This window comes from Xiphias gladius, chromosome 23 (genome assembly GCF_016859285.1).
Source record: "Xiphias gladius isolate SHS-SW01 ecotype Sanya breed wild chromosome 23, ASM1685928v1, whole genome shotgun sequence".
Lineage (NCBI taxonomy): Eukaryota > Metazoa > Chordata > Actinopteri > Istiophoriformes > Xiphiidae > Xiphias > Xiphias gladius.
The window spans coordinates 29,812,229-29,836,000 of NC_053422.1; the positions used below are offsets into that span (position 1 = coordinate 29,812,229).

General features: G+C 39.6%; 1 protein-coding gene across 2 annotated transcripts in view; it reads right to left on the reverse strand.

The window, feature by feature from the left end:
* Positions 1-3,186: 3,186 nt before the first annotated feature.
* fbxo38 (F-box protein 38) overlaps positions 3,187-23,772 on the reverse strand; it is a 29,702-nt gene continuing 9,116 nt past the window's right edge. The window contains exons 4-21 of one of the 2 annotated variants that reach the window (XM_040119698.1): positions 22,840-23,003; positions 22,413-22,578; positions 21,672-21,947; positions 19,798-19,891; positions 18,182-18,312; positions 17,597-17,767; positions 17,207-17,349; positions 15,566-15,806; positions 15,102-15,302; positions 14,811-14,966; positions 12,738-13,460; positions 11,091-11,191; positions 10,501-10,603; positions 8,977-9,143; positions 8,621-8,766; positions 6,346-6,449; positions 5,310-5,423; positions 3,187-5,174 (exon numbers count right to left, since the gene is read on the reverse strand). In XM_040119698.1, coding sequence (XP_039975632.1) covers positions 4,996-5,174; positions 5,310-5,423; positions 6,346-6,449; positions 8,621-8,766; positions 8,977-9,143; positions 10,501-10,603; positions 11,091-11,191; positions 12,738-13,460; positions 14,811-14,966; positions 15,102-15,302; positions 15,566-15,806; positions 17,207-17,349; positions 17,597-17,767; positions 18,182-18,312; positions 19,798-19,891; positions 21,672-21,947; positions 22,413-22,578; positions 22,840-23,003 — 3,380 coding nt within the window. In that variant the 3' untranslated portion in view covers positions 3,187-4,995. Of the gene's footprint in view, positions 5,175-5,263; positions 5,424-6,345; positions 6,450-8,620; positions 8,767-8,976; positions 9,144-10,500; positions 10,604-11,090; positions 11,192-12,737; positions 13,461-14,810; positions 14,967-15,101; positions 15,303-15,565; positions 15,807-17,206; positions 17,350-17,596; positions 17,768-18,181; positions 18,313-19,797; positions 19,892-21,671; positions 21,948-22,412; positions 22,579-22,839; positions 23,004-23,772 lie in introns of both variants that reach the window. The other variant, XM_040119699.1, reaches the window with a different exon arrangement.

Here is a 23,772-nt window from a genome sequence, read left to right on the forward strand (position 1 = left end):
GACAAAATTTAGATGGATTTGAAACAAAGCCATCAAGATGTGGTTGTTCTGTAGACTTTCAGTTTAAGGGGTTAAGCGTAAAAACATAAAAATACTTATACCAAATGGCACAGTGTCACTTGAATTAAAATGCTCAATTTTGTGTGATCTCAGAGCATGAGAGGGAGGTTTTGCAGGTATTGTATAACATGGTTATACTGTATAATGGTGTCCTGCTTTTGGGGAATATGATGGAAAAAGATGGATTTTTTTCTACCGCAAAGCACAGTTTACACGTTTACATGAGAGCCGTTATAAGTGAGGTTCTGATGATTTCTGCAAATCAAATTATCCAAATAATACTTTGGAGCTGGTCTGTTGTCAGAGAATAACCCAGTAGATAATAAGGCTGGCCCAAACCTTTCTGGGACTTTATGCTGAATTTGAAATCCAAAGACGATTTCATCGTCAAGTGTCAGAATGAATTTTATTCTTCCCTATCTATATGAAGGATTATAAATACATGTTTATATAGTATTTTAATAAATTGAATAGAGCCTTAAAATAACAAGGAAATGATCTGTGTGGCAATTGTACCCCATAAGTCAAATGTGATGCTATATGTAAAGATTCAGATGATCATCTACCTTCTACTCTCCCTGTCCAAGCCAAAGACATTCGTCCATATTTCATATTTAGTAGCCATCATTTGGAAAGTCCTGGTACCAGCTGACAAATAGCATTGAGGTTAAAGCTCCATACGCTCAACTTTGTTCACCAAATGTCAAGAAATAATGATCAAAATGTCTTTTTATGGTTTTTTACATTAGTAACACCCATTTCTCAGAACTGAGTTCACTTTTCAGAACCCTTTACACAGTTAACACAGCAGCAGTCACTATGGACTAAACTGTGGATCACTGCTTTGACACAAAGTGCATTCAAAGACCTCATCTTTCAAAATTCAAGTGTTATCTCACTGAAACTCAGCCACCACCAAACCACTGGGGATTCACACTCCACTTTACACATTTACATACTTTTGTAAAAACTGTTACATTTACATCCTAAACATAAAAACATAAACAAAACATGAATGTAAATTAGACTGACATTTGTTACATTGTGCGACATCTGTATCTAAAAAAAAGAAATGAAATATAGGAGACCAGAGCACCTACCCAAGTGATGAATCTTTTCAATTTCATGCAATGTGTGTAATGTAAGAGGAGTAATCTTTGGAATGAGTTTTTCTCAGTAAACATGGACCCAGACAGACACAGAGAGACCTCATAGAGGGCCCTTAGCCCCACAGAAGAACTCCTCTCCTCATGGAGGTGGACAGTTTATGATCAGATGTCCCTCTCGAACACAGTGAATGCTGGATGTCTGGACACATCTTCAGAAGACTGTCAGGATGAACCAGGCTGCAAAAAGCTTCGTCCCCAAGTGGACTGAAGAGAGGACAGAAGGTGTTGTGAAGATCTGGCCAAATGCAGAAGACAGTATTTTTGTATCTGTAGCTATCCTTTACATGTATGTACAGTGAATATGTATAGTTTTGTGTTACATTACTTGAATTAGTTTAGTTTCAGTTTTATGCACTTGTCATTACTCTATGCAAAAATGGCAACATGAATAAGAATAAATGCCTTTGCAGCATGAAGCAGCATTTTTGATTCGCAGCTCAGAACACACTGGACTCAAATGCAATTCATCTTTATTTAAAGGTAGTGCAGGCAAGAGCATGTAAGTGCTTAGGCGAGGGGTGAAGACAGTAGGCAGGCAGTGGTTGGTAAGAGGCAGGAGCACCAGGCAAAAAGCAAAGTCCAAAAACATGCAGGAGGTGAAAACTGGCTAGAAATGATGGAAAGCTACAGCTAGGATGGTAACATAGACAATCTGGTAGGGTGCAGGTGGAAATGGACCAGTATACTAGGGAGCTAATGAGGGGAATGGGGAACAGGTCAGCAGATGGGCGTGGTAGGATCTGTAATGACAAGACAGTTCATCATGGCAAAGCACGGAGAGAATGAATAAATGACCGAATGAATTGACAGTAAGGCAACACAATCCATACAATAAAGAAATACCATTCTTTTTGTTTTAATGGATTCTAAGTTCATGCTAAATTAATATGTACATAAATAAGTCGGTAAATCAAAGCTAACTCAAAGACACTAATGATCCATAATGCAATGATGCCTTTTTTTTTATGTTTTAGGTCAGTGTGTTCTGAGTGACAAAGTTTTCTTGTTGGAAGACTCTGGTCCTAGAGTTGATCAGGAGATGTGCATCAAGTGTTTTGTTGCATTAGTGCATTTTGGATGTTAGATTAACTGTTGTGCTGCGCTGCATATTGGTAAAAAAGTGTTGAAGAGCTTAAAACAGGGAGCTCGGGATAGAGAAATGTCGGTAACTAGTAGTAGAAATCTGTAATATTCCTCTAATATTACAGATTTTTACAACAAAATAAATCTTGATGTCTTGTAACCACCTCTTTAAAAGTGCAACATTTTCATTCCAATTATAAATTCATACACATAAATGAGGACATGTGACAACAAAAACAACAAAAGTTATTTCCCGTTTTTTATTCTTCAGTATGTGAAATATTCTTTTCTTTTTTTTATATAAACATATAAACACCATGGAAGCATATCATCACCCATGACATCTGTACAGCTGTCAATACACAAACATAAGGCTGGACTTACATCATATTAAATCCATTCAACCTGCACACTGAATTTGATAATCTGATATTGAACATTCACTGTTAGTTTTTAACAAAGTTGTTCACCTTTCTCATCCTAACCCTTTTCCATATCTGAGGAAAACCCACATCCTGAACCTAAAAAAGGTCAGCTGTATCCACTGTAAGACAAAACTGTCCAAATACATGTCCAACTGTGAAAACCTTTATCACCGAGCCAATGCTACGGTTCCTTCAACACACCAGATGAAAAGGTAATCTACCCGATTTGGGCTAGTAATCCTTAAATTGTTCAGTTTAGTTCAGTTCAGTTCGATGGTTCAGTTCATGTTTCATCTCCTTTTAGATAAGAGAGGTTAATGGCTGACCCTGAAGTCTTTTAGAGATGGGAGCATCTCCATCTTTCATAATATACAGTTAAATCTAGTGGTCTGATCTCTCTCCATGGTTTAAAAAAAAAAAAAAAAAAAAAGACAAAAACATCTGATTAGTTAAAGTGTCACAATTCCAAATTTATTCTCAGAATTCAAATTCAAAATTCAGACTTATCTCAGAACTCACATCTCATTTTTCAACATGGTCCTTGTCCTCACTTTGTTTAATCTTGTCATTGATCAAAAACAACAAATCAAAAGTGAAAAGAAAAAAATTATAGCTGCATTATCTGCATGACCAGCCAACCAGTAAGATAAGATGTTCAGTGGCAACATCATACATACACTGCGCTTTTACTGTGAAACTTCATGACTGTGACTGGACACAGCTGAGATCTAACCTACAAATCGCTTTGAACAGCACTTTAACACTGTTGTGGTTTCCTATTTATGTATGTAACTCCTACTTTATCCAATATGGTCAGTAGATTCAGATGTGTTCATTCTTATATTTGTGTAAATGTCTGAGCGGGGTTGAACTAGCCATTCAAAAGCATTATGTTTGGTCAGAACTGATCAACTCCAACAATTCTTAAGAGTTTTACAGCTGTTCTGTAAGCTCCCTTTATGCTGCTGAGCCTTGTAGGACATTATATTTGCATGGTTGAGTGAGAATGTGAGCAGCATTATGTGGCTGATCTGATCAATCACTTTCAAATGGACAGGAGATGGTTATAAGGTCTAGATCCCTGATCTCTATCCAATGGGTCAAAGATGCAAAGACAAGTCATACTAAGAAAATAAGCTGCTGGTAAATGAATCCACAACTGGTCAATTTTTTCAGCTCCATCTGGACTGAACATCTCTTTGTCTCTTTTCCATTTCGTGCTTGCCGAGGTAAACATACCATCCACCACCCAGAGCGACCAACACTTCCGCATGTTGAAAGATAAAAAAATAAACTCCAAAGGAAAACTTAAAACTGAATTAAAAAGCATAGTTTCTTTGACATTTTTGTCCAAGGGCATTTGTGTATGTGACTAGTCATGTACAGAACAGAGATAGGCAGCCTATGGTATTGGACAAATGATAGATCAGGTTAACACTACAGCAAAGTCCATCTCTGTGAGTGTTCACAGTGCCAGCATGATAAAAATGAAAGGCAGCTGAAAACGTGAGCTGTGCGTCTGCGGGGGCCATGCTGTCAGTAGTGGCCTGAAGAGCAGAAAAAGCCAGCCATTCCTAACAGGTTCATGTTGAAAGCCACTGTTTTCATACACTAAATGAAAACAAACATTATGCTGAATTTACCATGTGCGTTGTCATTTCGACCACTTCAAGGCTTTTATTCTTTTACTCACCTTTTATTGGAGAATTTTCAGTATGCTAAGGTGCTCATACATGCCTTAAGATTCTACTCAAATAATAAGAAAATTAGCATCACATGAGTCATGAACCTCATACAAATGTTTCAAATACACTAAGATTATCTGTTTCTTTTTCCCTGTGGAACTGAAAAGGCTGAAAACTGATTTAAGCCTTAAATCTGGTCCTAATGAACCAAATCACAACAGTGTACATTCTTTGGAAGACTTCTTGCAAAGTGTCTTCAACATGCTGAGTGTTGGCCACTTCTGTTGTCCAATTCAAGTTTACCACTGCCCCCAAGTGCCCTTCCACTGCAGCTCTTCTCCATGAGACTTTACTCCATGAGTCAAGTCTCAGAGTTATCATGTGCATGGCAGTGTGTAAGGACACAGCTCTGACCTGCAGATCCCACAGCAAACAGACAGACTGCCATATCTCTCTGTCTCTTTTCCAAATAAAACAAAGAGTTTCCACAGTCAGGAGCTCAGGCAGCGCTGCAGCACGACTGTCAGTGCTGGAGTCACTCTGGATGTGATAGACAGGAGTGTTTTATGCTGTCTAGATGTAGTCATCATCCACAGGTTCTCCTGGTGTATCACAGTGATGAAGGAAGAGGACCACCACTCTCTGAAACACTCCTCTTTTGCTTTGTCGGCGCTCTGAGATCTCCTCCCCGATGGTCTCCATGCAGATGTCTGCCGACAGCTGGCCTTTACGCCGTGGGGCGTAGATGGTGGCTAACGCACAAAACAAAACAACACAGAGGTAAATATTTCAAGGGTTTCTATGATCAGGTAAATAGTGTGTACATGTAGAGAATAATTACATGGAGTGACTGCTGACAGACAGATGGAAGTACTGACTGCACTCACTGCTTTCGTCGTCTTCAAAGTCATAGCGGGCGTAGCTATTGGGATCAGCTGCTTTCAGAGTCCTCAGCCAGGGGAAGTCTGTTATCATACTGTAGGGAGCACCATCCACAACTCCTGAACAATAAGGTGACAGAAGACAGTTAACTTTGAGGAAGAAGCTTTGATGACTTGTGTCTCCAGTCTACCAGCTGCTTGGTTGCTTTGTATCATCTTGTCAGTCCAGTCTCCCCTTTAACATCTTTTGTTTGGACTGAGGACCAGAGATTCTTCCTTATCCTCCTCTTTTTCTTCCATGTGATGCATGTACCACATCATTTTTATCTTCGCACACAGTTTCTCTGTCATTTATCAATGTACTGTAGTCTCTTCCAGTTGAGTGTACTGCTTGATATTACTGAGGCTGTGACGCAGCATGGAGAAATGTCTCATTTCTTTTACAACTTCACTAGTTCGGCAAAATGACTTTCTAAAATGGATTAGAAGTGAAATGAAAATGAACATGACACTGACCCTCTAAACATTTTTCTCTTGTACAATGACTGTGAGGTTAAAGAGTTGACTCTTAGCTTCGTGTTTGTTCATACTTGGTGCACACAGCAGGACTCAGAGCCCTTTTGATAGTCCAGTGCAGAAGGATAAAGACGTTGAACATACAGAAAAGGCAACCATCGAAACACACAGGACGTGAAGCTGATTGCATTACAGACATGGCAGAACATCAACCAGCACTCTGATGATGTCTGTGGGTCGGAGGCTTCAGTGAGTCACTGACTACAAAGAATTTTCAACTACATATTAAATATGGTCACGTCTTTCAAGCTCATTTTTAACACGCACAATATGTTAAGGTTCCGTAAAACTGAAGGATATATATGTATAAAAATAAAATTAGAGTCATTGTTTCAGTTCAAATCCAACAACACTGTCCTGCTCTTAAAGAATCTTAGTTAGTGGCTACAAAGTAAAACAATGTGTCGTTGTTGTGTATGTGCATGTCTACGTTCAGTGGTAAACTAGAAATGTGTGACTTAATTACCCTCCAGTGTATAGATGTCCCTACCCCAGGGATATCTGGGATACTTCTTGACATCATCTTCTGTCCTGTTGGCCTCTGGGAAGAACTCATACTTGATTAACTCTCTGAGTTAGAGAGAAAGACATACAGAGATAAGTTTATGGCTCACAGTCACAGATAATGATCAGAGATGTCTTATCAGAGAGGGCTTGATTCTTGTAAGTCATATCACTACCACTTATTCATGGCACCACTGTCAGTAATCTGCTGATTATAGTTTAAGCAAACAGGCTTCATTTGTCTGTCTCTCTGTTTTGCTACATCCAATTTATTCTCGTGTGTTTTTGTGTGCATCCATCTTCCTTGTGTATTTTTTTTTTCACAGTGAAAACACGTCATTAACCTTACTACATTTATGTCTACCTACATATGAAATTGTACATCAACACTAAACTGGCCAATGTGTCTTCACTGATAATGGTGACAAACAATCACACTCATTTTTATTCCATGTGTATCAGAAGCTCTCACGCACACGCACACGCACACGCACACACACACACACACACACACAGATATAGTACACCTGTACAATCTAATGCAGTCCAAAACAACAGCTCTGCCATACACAGCTCACATTGTTCAGGTTTTGGTGACCTTGTTGGAAATGTTTACATTCTATTCTTATCACTGAGCTCATAGTTGAGTGTAGTTACATACATTGGCATAAAAAAGTTTGGGCACCCCTGGTAAAATTTTCTGCTTCTGTGAATAGTTAAGCTTTTATTTACATCTTTTATGGTTTCAAAATAACAAAAAAATAAAAGGGCTCAAAACAAAAGTTTAGAAACCCTGCATGCTCAGTACTGAGCATGTAAAGTACAGAGTCTTTTAGTTCTTGTTTGGGGGATTTTCGCCCATTCATCCTGCAAAACACTTCTAGTTCTGTGAGTTTTTGGTCCATCTTGCATGTACTGCTCTTTTGAGGTCTATCCATATATTTTTGATGATGCTTAGGTCAGGGGACTGTGAGGACCATGGAAAAACCTTCAGCTTGTGCCTGTTGAGGTAGTTCATTGTGGATTTTGTTGTGTGTTTAGGATCATTATCCTATTGTAGAAGCCATCCTCTTTTCATCTTCAGCTTTTTACAGATAGTGTGATGTTTGCTCCCAGAATTTATGATATTTAACTGAATCCTTTCCCTCACAAGCCCAAAGCATGATCGAATCCACCCCTGTGCTTAACAGTTAGAGAGGTGTTCTTTTCATGAAATCCTGCACCCCATTTTGTGGTGAGGACACTGGATAGGTTTTCTTCTGATGAGTCTTCCATGAAGGTCATATTTATATATGCTGTTAACTGTCATTTCTTAAAGACCTTACGAACTGAGGAAACAACTTCCGGGAAACATTGTGCTATCTCTTCTTGCTTTGTGGGCATCAATTAATTTAATTTTCAGAGTGCTAGTTAGAAGAGCCCATGGCTGCTAATTCAGAGTCCGAGTATTTATAAAGCTTTGAAATTTGCATGACTTGGTCTAACGATGATTGTGAACAAGCCATAAACCCTAACAAGCTGATTAAGGTCTGAGAGCTCTCTTGGAGTCCCCAAACTTTTGTTTGGGACTCCTTTCCTTTCTTTCTCTCTAAAATTGTTCATAAAAAAAATAATACACTAATCTGTCTTGTTGAAAAGAATGTTTCATCTTTGACAGCGACAGAAATTTTGACCAGTGGTGCCCAAACTTTTTCACGACACTCAAAAAGAACCTGGAAGTAAAGTTTATCATTACAGTCAGTGTCTTCCAAATTCTATATGATAGAACTTTAATAAGCTGCCTGGACTTTAATATGACAAATGATGCATTAGCAAACTATGTTTGGGAGACTGACGAAAACATGGTGCACCAGTATAAAGGGTAAAATGACAAAACAAATGCTCAGATAGAGCAGAGTGTGTAAATTCAGTGCTCAACACAAACACACTAAGCATCGTGAGGCACTTTTTTTTCTGCATCTGTATGTGTGAAGACACCGCTATAGTGTGAGAGTTCCAATTAGCATTTGTCTAACCATGACAACAATTACTTGACAGCAGTCAAGTGAAAACAATGGAAACAATGCTACCAATCAACATTTCTGTTGAGCTACCTTTTAGAAAAGTAGCCAACACCTTGTAGGTTCAGGGATTATTTATGGCAAAAAATCAGAGGCAGCTGAGGCTACAAATACTGTTTGGACAATATTTAAAATAAACTAACATGAGGGTGGACTATCCTGTAAAATACTACTCACTGGCTTATGTTGGCTATGGTGTCCATCCAGCTGCGAATGCGAACCTTGTTCCGTATGTTTGGAGGGTTGCTGAACTCGTGCACTATAGCGATGTGGTAGGGATAGGGCCCCTGGAAGAGCTGACGCTCCAATGCTACTGAGTCAATCTGAAGATGGGAGAGAGACAAGTAAAGACATGGAGTGTCCAGCAAGGGCAAAGGGAAGGAGGGAAGAGAAGAGAGACAGAAGGCTGAAGAGACACAATCAGATCTAAGTACAACCATTTTAACATTATGAAAGTATGGGAAATGCTTGCCTACCTTAACTTCGTATGGAGGAGGTATTTGTTTAATTTGCTGACATCACAGATTACCAACCTGGTGCATAGGGCGCATGTAGATGATGCGGTTCCTCTCAGGAGGCATTCTCAAAATCTGATCCAGGACCTGCTCCATGTCCAGCTTCTTACACTGAGCATAATCAAACCTGTTCACTATGGGGGCGCTTTCTACTCTCAGCTGCTTCAACACTCGACATCTGGTGGCTACAGAGAGAGGGAGGACACCAAGAGACAGAGCTGTGAGTGACTGAATGCTCTCTGATACAGCATAAAGACCAAAGGAAAAAACTCAACAGAAAGTTGGATTGGTTACTGGTCATTTCTACTAAAGTGAGCTGTCACTCATTAAAACAGGCGGTCACATGGGTTACACGTATTCAACGTGGTAGACAGTGTGGGTGATGCGATGTCATCTCTGTGGTGTAATTTTAGCCATATTTGTAACTTTATTAAGTCCCCTTATGAAATGTTGATTCAGTAACTTTTACTGTACATCGCTCTCTAAGAAAGGGTTTTTTTTTTTTTCTTGCTAGAATGACAGTGGCACTCAGTTGGTCATCAGTCAGTGTATCCAACACTTTGGTGCAGAACAAGATCTCTTGACAAATCCTGGCAAGGCTACAATAAAATCATTGTTAAGATTCATGGTCTCTGGAAGATGAAAGTTCATGATAATCCCCTGAAAATTCACTAGAATTGCAGGTTTAGCAAGATCCAAGCACCTAAAGCAAATCAGCAGTAGGCACTGGAGTGAAAAGTTCATCATTAAATATTCAAAACCTCAATACTAGAGGACAAACTAGATATGCATACTAAATTTAGTAATGTTTGGGGACTCTATTGGTCAGAGGGTTTTTCCTGAAAAAGGCACTGTACAATCAAAAATCATATAGCAGACAAAAATAAATTTTGCACCTGAGTTTTGACAGTAAGGTTCCAAAGAATGTTTTGACACCATTTTCATTTGTCTTAGTCAAAAAACACATGGAACACTTAGAAAAAAATTAGATTCCCAAATGTTACAGATTATAAAAAATTTGTACAAACTAATGAGCGTGATCTAAACCACTATATGCAGCATTACATAAGGAACATGTGGAATATAAATCGTGTGTGTTGTACAGTTAGTGACTTATGAACCAAAACAGGTTGGTTTAAATATTGTTTTTATGACTTTGTCATGTTGACCCCTAAAGGTCGACATGAGTCATCTTTTGTGGTTGGCTAGACTTTCACAAGTACCCTGGACAGTTTGGGCCACAAAAACGCTTTTTAAAAAATTTAAATTTGTGGAAAAATAATAATCAGACACTAATAGGAACCACTAGCCGGGCTTTAGACTTAAGATTTTAAGTCATTTCTCCTATATGACGTGCATGATGCAAAATTTTCCTTAATAAGCTGATGAAATATACCAATCACAGCATTTTTTTAACCAACACACCATTTCCTCATGTAACAGGTTTTAGTAGAAAAATTATAGTACATCCTTAGTTAAAGTAACGAGAAATCAAAATAACATCAATACAAGTCATCAAATATCAGTGTCGTTGTGTGTTACCATGAATGAACATCATCTTTGGGCAGTCTTTCAGGACCAGGTCAGTGATTCCACAGTTGGTCAGAGTGATGCCCACCAGGTTCTTACTCTTCAGAGACAAAATCTGCACCAGCAAAAGCATCACAGTATGTAAGTTATACTAACAAAGGATACATGGTACACAACTGAGCTTACATTACATTGTTTTGCATTAAGTAATGTCACTACAAGCATCTACAACCGAAAAGCAACAGAGTAACCAAAGACAGATGTCTGTTTATGTTGTTTTTTTTTCATTTATCCATTTTCTAGACAAAAAAACATGAGGAAAAAGGTCCCATTGACCTCAAGTCTGCCCTCTGAGCCCCACCTGAAAAACCCTGCCACCCTCCGGGGGAGGAAAAACTCCATTATGTTTTACTTTGAAAGTCACAAATTTACAATGTGAAGTTTTTTATACAGTGCATACAAAAAGTATTCACTTCCCCGCTTGGACTCTGACTGACAGTGAATTAATGACACATTTTTTAAACACTATAAAGCAGTGACTTTAAAACTATAATGTCGAAAAGAAAACAAATGTCTACAGATCGGCTTGTGTGTGTGCATACCTGTATGTGGTCGTCTTCAGTGACCGGGTCTGAGGTGCTGGTTGATTTGTCAGCCATTCGTTTCCTCCTCACTGCTACTCTAGGCCTGGCTCTTGAAAGATCTACACAACATACACAAAAATATTACATTAAAACAACAAAAAAAGTTCACGTTGTCTGTGTAGATTAATTTAATCACTGTGTATCATAGCGACCCTTCTTCTGAAGTGGAGAATCAGTATTTTTACTGAAGAACTTGACTTTAAACTTAAAATGGGTATGACAGATGTATTTAATCACTGGGGTAAAATACAGTTAAGAAAATTAACGTATTTTTGAATCAGCAAGGAAAATATTTGAAAAGATTTAACATTAGTTGAAGTCATTTTATCACTCATACGTGGCCATTAAAAGGAAATAGAAGATATAAAACGGCCGAATAACATCATTATATGATGCATGGTGTAACGTTACAGTTATCATAACAGCAGCAGTGCATCCTTGGGTGCGGATAAAAAGTCATCAAAACAGTCCTGTCTTGTTTTGCTGCTTCTTAAACAAAGAGCTCCACAATGCTTTTGCAGTGACCGTGCATTGCAGTTTAACTGCTATGATAAGCCATTTCCAGTTTGCAGAGCTTGGGACTCTGTCTGAATTGGTCCCAGACCTTATATTATCCTGTGCAAGGTTTTGTAGTTGCAGGGTATTTTCCAGGGAATCCATGATTTGAATAGGCGCAGCCATCTTTGCGATGCGCCGTTATCACAATCAATGACATTGGTTGCATTGGTGCGCCACCCAAGCCCTACTCAACTTAGAATTTCTCTTTTAATGTTTCTCGAGAACCGCTTATCCGAAAAAACGTCACTGTCGACACTACACTTCCTTGGGTCCTCAGCAATACACCCGCCAAGTTTGAAGTTGATCAGTCAAGCGAGATTCCTCAATTTATAGTTAGATGCTAATGTATCCTGGAGCCTGTAGCCTGTAGCAGAGAAGAGGGAGGACTACAGAGGTCCAGTAAGCCCACTTCTTTCTAACTCCACATCCCCAGATTTTTTTACTCTTCAAACTTGTCGTCTTCAGACCCAACTGATACTGACGCACGTGACATCCCCTGAGGACATTTATCAGGCTTCAAACAGCTCCCTCTGGAGACACTAAAGGTTTCATACTGTTTTCACATATGCAGTAGTACATACAACACATACACTGATGCAGAAAAATCGGTGGAATTCCTCCTTAAGTAACTTCTGGTTCAACTTAACACTAAAATATGAAATTAAAGCAATAAAACTCACATTTATATTTGTGTACATGTAGATGCAGTCATTATGCAAAAATGATAAAGAAGTTATAAACAAGTGACACGAATAAGATTTTAAATGATATTTAAATCATTTAGGCCCAGTAACTGAGCTGGTATATATGCAGTGGTATTTTTAGCTGCATAACAGGGCACTGGCATGTTCATTTATGGAATTGATCACAGCTCTTTGACCCTGTTGAAATGACCCATTAAGGTCAGGAATCTTTAAGAGTGGGTTAGATATCAATGTGTGTCAGCTGCACGTTTTGTTTCAAAGTTACTTCATAGGAGAAAAACTCCTCTAAAGTCATGTTAGTAGACACATTAAATGTGTTGTGTGTGTGTAACTTCAGCATTACCTGTCTCAGGTAGAAGGGACACAGAAGACATACGGGTGCAAGATCGGGTCAAAGGTCGTCTAGGAACAAAGTCCTCATCTCTGGCCTGACCATGCTGTGAACCTGAAACAGTGGCAGGGGCAGGTTGTCTCTCTCCCTGTCCAGCCAGCAGTGCTGGTCCCCTGGGATCACGGTTTACAGTGGCACCTCTGGGCTCTGGACTGTCCACACTAGCAGGACTAGAGCTCAGCCTTACCCCAGCCTCCCTTGTGTAACTGTCCCCAGTCTGTGCTCCGGAGGGGCTCTCCTTGCCATCAGTAGTCCTGCCAGTTCCTGTAGCTCTGTCAGTGGTTGTAGCTGTTCTGTGGGTGGTCCCCGCCACCACCCTCCCACATCCGCCAACCGTCCTGGGTGTGGGTGCCCCAGGTCCAGTTCTGACCACAGGTCCAGTCACTGGCCTAACTCCGGTCCTCACTACAGCCCCAGTACTCCCAGTGCCTTGTACTGTCCCACTGTCAACCCCCGGCCTTGCTGTGGTCTCCCCAGCCTCAGTAGTAATTCCTTTACTGCTAGTCCTCCTAGTGTTCTCAGCAGCAGCCTTCATATCTGCCTTGATCTGTTCACTGGTCACCTGACAGCTCTTCTCACAGCTGCTATCTGACACCTGAGCCTTCATCTGATTCCCCAAGACCGCCACCGATGCAGCCACATTGTTGCTCCGCCGCAGAGGAGTCTTTCCTTTACCTGGGAACATGCAAATACATATTTAGGTTACACTGGTGGGGACACTCTGTTAGCTTCCATTCAGTCCTTATCTTGAAATAACTTCACAAAATAAATTTGACTTTGACTTGTTAAAAAATGTTTTCAAAATCCCCTGTAAACCAAGTTCTTGTGCTTCACAAATTTAGGTGACCAATTTTTGTGATTTCAGCGCAGCTGATTTCCCTGTGTCTGTCATGCTATGGTAAGCTCATCAAACAAAGTAGGTGGGTTTCAATCCAGTTGTTTTTAATGCTCATTTTCAACTAGGCATAAAGAAACCTGAGAGGAAACATCGAAAATTTGAAAAAAAAAAAAAAAAAATCTCACTATATCACATAAAAGTTTCTATGCTTGGCTGAGATATAAATGTGTTGATAAAAAGTAAAATGAAACAGACTGAGTGAATAAATTACAAGGTACATGAAGCATAAACGTCCACTGAAGCTTCCAGTGAAGAGAGGCAAACATCAGATCTGTGTGGAGCGATGAGAAGACTGCCACCTTCCTCACATTAACACATGAAAAACAGAAATGTCAGATTTCCATCATCATGTCATGGTTTTCTGTCATTTGGGCTTGACTGAAGTTCTATTAACCGAACCAACTCCTAATATTCACATAACGTTAGTGAAAGAAAACTGTGGGAAATCGCCCAAATTATGTTGTTATAAATAAAAAGGAATATCATAATTTGTTTGGGTTTTTTTTTTTTTTTTTTTTTTTTTTTAAAATCACTCCCAACGGTAACAGTGAGTCAGCAAAAAGCCTGGTACCATCTGTCCTTTTTTAATGCCTTTTCTTCTTGTAGCCTAAACCTTTGGGGGTTTGTAGATTTTTGTGAGTGAATTGAACTAAACTGTGTTGGGAATACTTGTTTGTTTTGAGTTTTGTTTTGTTGAATAACCAGTAAATCGCGAAGTGGAGTATTTTTGTTACTTCCATCATATGGAATTGGACTTAACTATAGAAAACTTTGTTTTTTTCCCTTTTCCTTTGCTCTAATATAACCTTTGAAAACTGAACTGATGGTGCAGTCGAGTTTATTTAAATTAAGTGTTTTATTCCACTGGCTTGCAATTAATTAGAAATTAATTTGTTGTAAAAAATAACCAGTGGTCATGTGCATTCTGAATAAATGTATCCTTTGGGGGGTCTGATATCGACATGACCTTTTGACAGGTATAAACTTGGTCAAACTGCTATAAAACACAAATTAATTTGCATTTTATTTTGCTGATTTTCTTGAAATTCAGTTACAATTTGCGCTATATTTGGATGGAAATCTGGCTACTGTTGTGACTGCTGGGTTTGTTTATGTTTTGCTGAAACCTTCTGTACAGGAAACAGGCTGCTGCAAACAGGAAGCTGGTATTAGCCTTGAAACAAGGCCCTCCTCTTCCTCACTGTCCGAGTCCGAGATAACCAGAGGGGGTTTGGGAACAACAGCACTAGGTGGTCTGCACTGCTGGACTAAACCACTGGGACCTGGAGGTGCAAAGGACTTATCAGTACACATCAAAAATTAATAACATTTTTAATTTATAAAATGGCGATATAGTGTATGAGAGGAAAACTGCTGCTTTAACCTCTGCTAAATGTCGAAAAAGAGCAGCTCCAAACCTGCTTGCTCCTCATCAGGAGGTTGTAATGTTCCAACTGGACGACTGGCTCCTGGAGCCACGTCAGCTTCTTCCACTCTCACCTCCTCTTCTGCTCCTTTCAGCTTTAGCTGAGGCTCAGCCTCCATGCAATCCTCCTCCAAGATCACCTCCTCCTCCTCCTCTTCTTCCTCATCTTCAATCCCATTAACTTCAACTGGTGCTGCGAAAACAAACAAAACTTCTTTACTTACTTTCACCAAGGAGGTGATGTTTCTGGTCCCATTTGTGTTTTCTGTTAACAGGCTCTCTCAGAGTCTGCTGACACATCTTTTGTGACTAAACAAAAACAAAGTGATGTTTTGGTGATAGTGTCGGCTTTTAGATGAAATGAAAAGAAATTGTGAAAAAGTTAGGGGAATCCACACTAAGCTGCTGTGTTCTGATTGCTGCTTATCCACTGACTAGATTGCAGATAGGACTTGCCATTATGATGCTGCTGCTGCTGCTGCTGCTGCTGCTGCTGCTGCTGCTGCTGCTGCTGCTGCTGCTGCTGCTGCCTTTGGTTGTTGTTGACAGGTGGAGGAGCAGGGGGCAGGTTGGCCTCATTATTGTGGTGGTGGTGGTTGTTGTTGTTGTCATTGTCATTGTTGGAGTTCTGGTTGCTGACCAGTGCTGAGGACACGCCAATACCAGTTCCTGCACTCAGGCCCACCCTGGCACAGCCCTAACACACACACATAATGTATGATATGAATCAGACAAACACTAACTTTAATAAACAGAACAGGTATCAGCCACACATCAGGGATTCACATGAAATACAATTTTTTCGTCTATTGTTTTTTAATCATAAAATTCAGTATTTCAGTTATGGCAGGCTGGTTACTCAGTAATAAGTAGTATTGCTGATGCTTAGTGAGCAGTATTTATTTAAATTTGTTAATTTTTAAAATGAACCGTTTAGGAATTACAGTAATTTTTATACATAGTCCCTCCATTTTCAGATGCTCAAAAGTAATTAGACACAATAACAAAAGTATAAATATAAGGATTATTTTTAATAGTCGGATAAAAGTCCTTTGCAGTCAATGACTGCCTGAAGTCTGAAACAACATGGACATCACCAAATGCTGAGTTTCCTCCCTTGACATCCTTTGCCAGGCCTTTACTGCAGCCGCCTTCAGTTGCTGCTTTTTTCTGTTCTGTCCTCAGTTTTTATCTTCAATAAGTGAAAAACATGCTCAATTGGGTAGAGGTCAGGTGACTAACTTGGCCATTCAAGAATATTCAATTTCTTTGCCTTGAGATGTTCTTGGGTTGCTTACGCAGTATGTTTTGGGTTATTATTCACCTGTAACTGTGAAGCACCATCCTATCGGTTTTGCAGCATTTGGCTGAATCTGAACAGATAGTACAGCCCTATTCACTTCAGAATTCATCCTGCTACTTCTATCAGCAGTCACAACATCTTTGTGAAGGGGTTTCTCTTCACCAAGGAACGAATTCTGTGATCATCCACATTAGTTATCTTCCGTGGTTTTCCAGGCCCTCTGGTGTTGCTGAGCTCACCAATGCATTCTTTCGTTTTAACAATCTACCAAACTTTTGATGTGGCCCCTCCTAACATTTCTGCCATCTGTCTGTTAGGCTGAAAAAACAAAACAAACCTATTGATGGCCTCCTTCATTTGCGTTGACACATCTTTGGACCTTATATTGACCATACCCATGAACAGCTACCAAATGCAAATTCAACACTTGGAATCAACTCTAGACCTTTTAACTGCTGAATTTGTTATGATATAATGAGGGAACAGGGCACACCAATTACTTTTGATCCTCTGAAAATGAGTCTGTAATTTCTAAATGGTTAATGTGACGTTTCTGTTAAACCCCTTGAATTAAAGTTGAAAGTCAACACTTCTGTGACATCTTGAGGGCTTTGTTTCAAATTCAAATGAAGACGCAAAATTATGAAAACTGTCACTGTCCATATACTTATGTACCTAACTGTATATACAGTAAATGCATGTGAAAGGTGTGTGTGTGTGTGTGTGTGTGTGTGTGTGTGTGTGTGTGTGTGTGTGTGTGTGAGAAAGAGCGAGTTTATTAACATACTGTATACCTTGGGTGGTTCTCTAAACATCTGGTCCAGACAGATAAACTCTAGACTGGGCAGTAACTCTATGAACTGGGAGAAGGATTCCAGTTTGATAGCATGACAGCGAACAAGAGTGAGATCAACGAGACGGCTCCATCTGGACTGATCTGAGGACCGAAATAGGCAAAATATAATATAATGCCTCCTTAGAGCAGTACAGCAATTCACTTTTCAAAGATTCAAATAGTGAGAGATGAAAAACTGCAGGAAAATGCAGGCTCTATTTACATCCTGTACCCCTTTTATTATATAGCCAAACCAACCATCACAAACATACATATGGACATGGATATTCAGGCCATGTGTGACTCAAGTTAGGCAAGTAGTGGTGAGTGAATCAGGAGCATGTTTTACCTGTGATCCAGTGGTGAGGGTTATGCAGGTGAGGGCAGTTGTAGATGAGCAGGTATTTAATATTAGTGAACACCTCATTCACCACCTTTATGCCAATATCAGTGATGATGCCTGGGTTCTCAATGACGTCAGCCAGACCATACTTCACCAGCTCCGAATGACTCATCTTACCTGCAATTAAAAACACACAAACACACACACACCATTTTTTACAGACCTCTAAACTTATAAAATCTAAAAAGTTGCAATTTTTCCTGCAGGCTTGAGATATTTAACCATTGCTGCAATAAATTGGAACGCAACAATGGTCACAAATTTTAGTACAATGTTTAAAGATAAGCTGATGAGAGTTCAGTCATTTTGGACACAATTATCACAGCAAACTACAGAATAGCCTGGTGGGACTGCCTGTAACTCTCACATCTGAACTAAAAGAAAAATTAATAATATTAATTAAAAAAAAAAAAAAAAAAAAATTTAGGTCAGTGGATAAAGCAAAGGAGCAAGGAGAATCACTCATTTCTTTCAGGGAAAGTGCCCAGTGTTCTCTGAGCCTGGTGATGATACTTGAGAGGAGGAACTAACACTGCAGCAGGAACTCATCTACATATCCCAGATGAAGGGTCTCAAACTGAGGAAACTCTAGTTCAGCCATTTTCAGAGCTGAGAATACTCCATCTTTAGTCAGTGAAGGCTGGATACGCAGCTCATGAAGCCTGTTAAACACACAGAAATCATGTAATTAAATGTACTGTATATATTACAATATTCTACAACTGGCAACATTTTCTGCGTTAAAAAACCTTGGCGAATGTTGAATTTTCGATTACTTGAATGTTAGCCAAATAGTGTTTGTTTACCAGAAAACTCCACAATATACCTTTAAGTAATGATTGTAACATGTGAATATCAAGACAATGCTGTGATTATTATTCTGACGTAATTTTGTGCTATATACAGCTATATACGGCATGAAGCAAAAATTCTGTTACAGTGAATAGTTAAGTGAGTAGAAGATGATCTGATGTACAAAATGCATGAAGTTAAAAGTGAATAATTTCTTTAATATTTTAAGCAAGATTACTTTTTTAGTTCCATCGTTTAATGTTTCAAAATAACAAAAAAGGAAAATGGCTCCAAATAAAAGGGGACTGTGAGGACCATGGCAAAACCTTCATCTTGCGCATCTCGAGGTATTCCATTGTGGAGGACAGGACTTGTTTCTGAAAAGTATCACGCTTGTTTGGATGTTCCTTTGCAAACGTCTGATGCTGAATTTCGTGGTGAGGATACAGGAAATGTTTTCCTCTGAAGGTCATATTTGTGCAGTTGTTGCTGCACAATAGGACAGTGCACCACCACTCCAGAGTCTGCTAAATCTTCCTGAAAGTCTTTTGAAGTCAAACAGGGGTTCTGATTTGCCTCTCTAGCAATCCTACGAGCAATTTTCTCTGAAAGGTTTCTTGGTCTTCCAGACCTCAACTTGATCTCCAGCATTCCTGTTAACTTCCATTTCTTGATTACATTACAAACTGAGGAAACAGCTAACTGAAAAACACTTTGGTATTTTCTTTTAGCCTTCTCCTGCTTTGTGGGCATCAATTATTTTAATTTTCTGAGTGCTAGGCAGCTGCTTAGAAGAGCCCATGGCTGCTAATACAGAGTCAGAGTATTTAAAAGCTTTGAAATTTGCATCCCCTGACCTTTCCTAACAATGACTGTGAACAAGCCATAGCCATAACAAACCAATTACAGTCTGAGACCTTGGTAAAAGTTATCTGAGAGCTAAAATCTCTTGGGGTTCCAAAACTTTTATATGATGCTCCTTTCCTTTCTTTCACTATAAATCTGAAAAAAACAAAAAAGAATACACTCATCTGTCTTGTTGAAAAGAATGTTTCATCTTTGACAGTTGTGCCTTTTTGACATCAGCTCATCTTCTACTCATTCATAGTAGGATAAATTTTGACCAGCGGTGCCCAAACTTTTTCATGACACTGTATACCGCCCAAAGGTATTTACAACATTGACACAACATACTGCCTTAGAAATATAACTTTAAAACTGGGTATCAGTCTTGACAATCTCATAATGAGTATCATTGACCTTTTGCATTTTGCTTTAAAAACATAAGCTGTATATAAACTATAGAGAATAGTGTTTTTCTCTCAGTTAGTTTAAGGAACTGACTGGCTGAGCACCTGCGAGCAGCAGTGATGATGAGGTAGCCCAAGTCCACTTCCAGAGCGTTCTTACAGGCTCCAAACACAATGGTGTGGAGGTTCCGAAATCCTCCTGGAAATACACATACACAGCATAATTTTGTAATATTGTATTAATATTAAAGAGATTACGATCTAGACCTTCTCTGCCCTGAAAAAAACTTCTGTTATTACTTGGTGCTATATAAATAAAACTGACTTCACTTGACAGCATTACAGAAAACAAACACTTGATCAAAAAGTGCGGGCTGTGGGTGCATTTGCCCACAATTCAGTTATCTGAAATCCCAGTTGGTAACGGGGGGATGCAAATGACCAAATATAAATGACAGCGGAAATTGACTGTAATTCTGAATAATGGAGCAAAAAGAAAGCATGGTGAGCCTAAAGAGAAATGGGAATAAAATGGGGCACAAATTGTGTTATATACAGCCCTGCCAAAATTATTGGCACCCCTGACTTTCAAGTACATAATTCTGAATATCTTCAGAAATAAATGCAAAAGAACTAATTTTTGTATTATCAGAATAGTTACAATGTTACTGAAAAAAAGAAAAAAGAAAAAAAAAAAACCTTAAAACCTTTTCATCATTATTGGTACCCTTCACACAACTATTGGCACCCTTCACTAATATTGGGTTGCAGAAGCTTTGGCAACAATGGCAGCCTCTAAACGTTTCTTGTACACATCTAGAAGCTTCTTGCACCTGTCTGCTGGTAGTTTCTGCCTCTCTTCCACTGCTATCCGTTCAAGCTCTTTTAAGTTTGCAGGATTGCTTTTCGCAATGGCAGATTTAAGCTCTCTCCAAAGGATTTCAATGGGATTTAGGTCATGACTCATTGCTGACCAGTTTCAACAGTCCGCCTTCTCTTTTTCAACCATTCTTATGTGCTTCATAAGAGCACATAAGCTAATAACATTATCCCAGAAAGACTGTGGATTATCGATTAAAGTTTTTGCAAACATTAGTCTTGCATTTTGGTGACTTTCTTTCAATAGTGGTGTCCTCCTTGGCCTTCTCTCATGGAACCCTACTTGGTTTAGTGTGCAGCGTATGGTACGGACTGAAACCAACTGATAGCTTCAGGTCGGCCTGAAGCTCTATAGATGTCTTGCATGGTGTTTATTCCACAATCCACATCAACCTTCACAGACTTCTTTCATTGAGTTTTTTTCTTAGCACCACGTTCTGAAAGCGTCTCAATAATTTTATGACAGTGAAGCTTCTTGATAACAATACAAAATGTTGAAACAGGGATTTCAAGTGCTTTGGTTATTGCCTTGTAGCCCTTGGAATGGTTATGTTTTTTCGATCATAGAATTTCTGGTGCTTTCAGATAGTTTCCTTGTCTTCCCCATTTTGAAAAAGAAACTTGAAATAATCGGCCCCTTTTTATGCACCAAAACCCTCATTGATGGGTTAATTCACGTCATGTGAACATTGAAAATTAAGCACAGGTGAGTCTTGTTTGTTTTTTATTTTGTTTGAGGAACTAATTTTAATTTATCAGAAGGTTGCCAATAATTGCCACAAAGCTGAAAAAGATGTAAGCAATGTAGAAGATCACATGCAGTTAACACGCAGATTGTTCCCACTCTCAGTAGTAATCTGATTAAACTCCAATGTGAACAGGACATGTCACTTATGAACATGTAGCAAATACAGTGTAATAAAAGAATTAAGTGAACAAATGCCATGCCAAAAGCAAAATCCAAAGTGAATTAATCCTACTAACTAGTTTTGCGAGCGTACCAACAGCCTAACAATATGTCACTGAATCAGCCAATGAAATACACATTACTCTGGTAACACCGGCACTCAGGGCTGTTTAGAAACACATGCTTTCCTCACCTGACCTCCAGCTATCCTCCACCACATGTTGGATCAGCCCTCCCAAGAAGGGAACTCTCACCAGCTCCAGCTGCTCCAGGTTTCGTGCTGATGCTAAACCAGTAACCAGGGGAACATATTTGAGGGAGTTGGTTGGCCCTGCACAGTTCCGCATGACGAAGGTTCTCAAGCTCACACACAGAAAGTCTTTAAATGGCTGTGGTTTGGTGAGACGGACCCATTTCAGGTAAAGGTGGCGCAGCATGGAGACACAGGGGATCTCTGGGACATTCACACCTACAACAAACAAGCACTGTGTGAAGTACATCAGTGCATCAGCTGTGGTGTTTATAAAACTAGAGGTGCCACAGCATGCCCCCCCAAAAGGATCTCTGTATGGGCTCAAATTGGGATCAATAAGATTTTTGAGCTTGTAAAGTGATCACAAATAATTCCAGAGTTCGTACAACCTTTGACTTAGGGGGCTCTTCTTTATTTAAAGGTTGATTTACAACTACAAACTTTGGAATTATTTGTTAACATCTCTTTACATGCTCAAAAATATTTGACCCTAACTTGAGCCCATACTTCTGAGCCAGCCGGAACACTCTCTAGGCCTGTTTACTCATCCCAGAGCCAGGCACCAACAGGAATGAAGCTGACTTGTATCTAGCATTTCTCATTACTTTACTCCACTATATTTCAGCTGTAATGCAGAGGCAGTAGCAGGAAAGTGTTGGTTTGTTGTGATGTCCTGCTCACCCACTAGATGTAGGGTCTGGATCTTTGCAGTTATGGGGATGGTCAGTTTGTTTTCAGCAGGAATGGGAAAAGCCCCGTTGCGGTTGCGGAACTTTCCCAGTATGTGAACCTGGGGCATGTAGTTCCATATGGCTTCCACCAGCTCCAGATGGGATGTCTCCACACCCTGAAATGAGGTCAAATAAGGTAATTTGACAAAAGAATCTTAACTCAAGGTCTACTTACTACCTTTTTTCATTCAGCCGCATCTTGTAGTTTCTTCAGTGGATATTCTCATCTCCATCCACTGTCGAAAGCCACAACATGCAGTTGAAAGCTTTGGAAAAATCTGGTAATTATAAGCATGAACACCCCCTCCCCGTGCGCGCGCTCGCACACGCACACAACCTTACCCCAGTAGGATATAATTCTCACACTACATACTGACCAGCAGATTGGGGCAGGCTTGTAGTGCCTCCAGGACTCCAGGTATACTGAAAGCCTCATAACCTCGGACTCGTCTCCTCTCCAGGTATCGAGGGTGGAGGCCATATAACTGCTCCAAATCTGGCATCTTCTTCAAAAGGAGAAGAAAGCTCCTGTCTGTAAAGCCTAAACCAGAAAACACAATAAACATGATCAGACTCTCTCAATATGTGAAAAAAAACAGTATCATCAGCCACTTTACCAGCTGAGGGTTTGCAGCATAAAAATGTTTATATTTATGGTGCTACAAAGGGCACAAATAGACCAGTTTTGCACTCAAGAATCAAAAAAGGATAGTTGTGAAATAAGTTGATATACATAAGTAGTAAACTGGTCTAAATGCACACACCTGTACATGTTCCTCTTATTAAATTACCACAACACTGTCACCCCAGTGCTAGACTACTGCACTTCCCTCGTCACCATCTGCCAACCTCTGCAGCTATTCAACAATACTGCTTCAGCATCCCCAAGTTTTCCCAACCCCTTTTGCTTTTCTGTGGTTCCCTGCTGCAGCTCACATCCAGTTCAAGACTCTGGTGCTGAACCAGGCCATTGTCCAAACCCTACACTCCAGCACAAGTAGAGTGCCTCTGGGCAACTGGTCACCCAGTCAATGCTCCTCCATGTTCTGGACCCACAGTGGTGGAATTAACTCCACAATGAAGTCGGCACAGCACAGTCACTGTCCATCTTCTACCGCAAGCTGGAAACCACCTTATCAGACTGCACTGCCACATCACATACAGTGGCAAGAAAAAGTAAGTGAACTCCTTGGAATTACCTGCATTTATGTATAAACTTGTCTTAAAATCTGGCCAGATCTTCATCTAAATTATAACAATGAAACACACAATCTATTTTAAGTAATAAAACGCAAGTCATTATGCTTCTT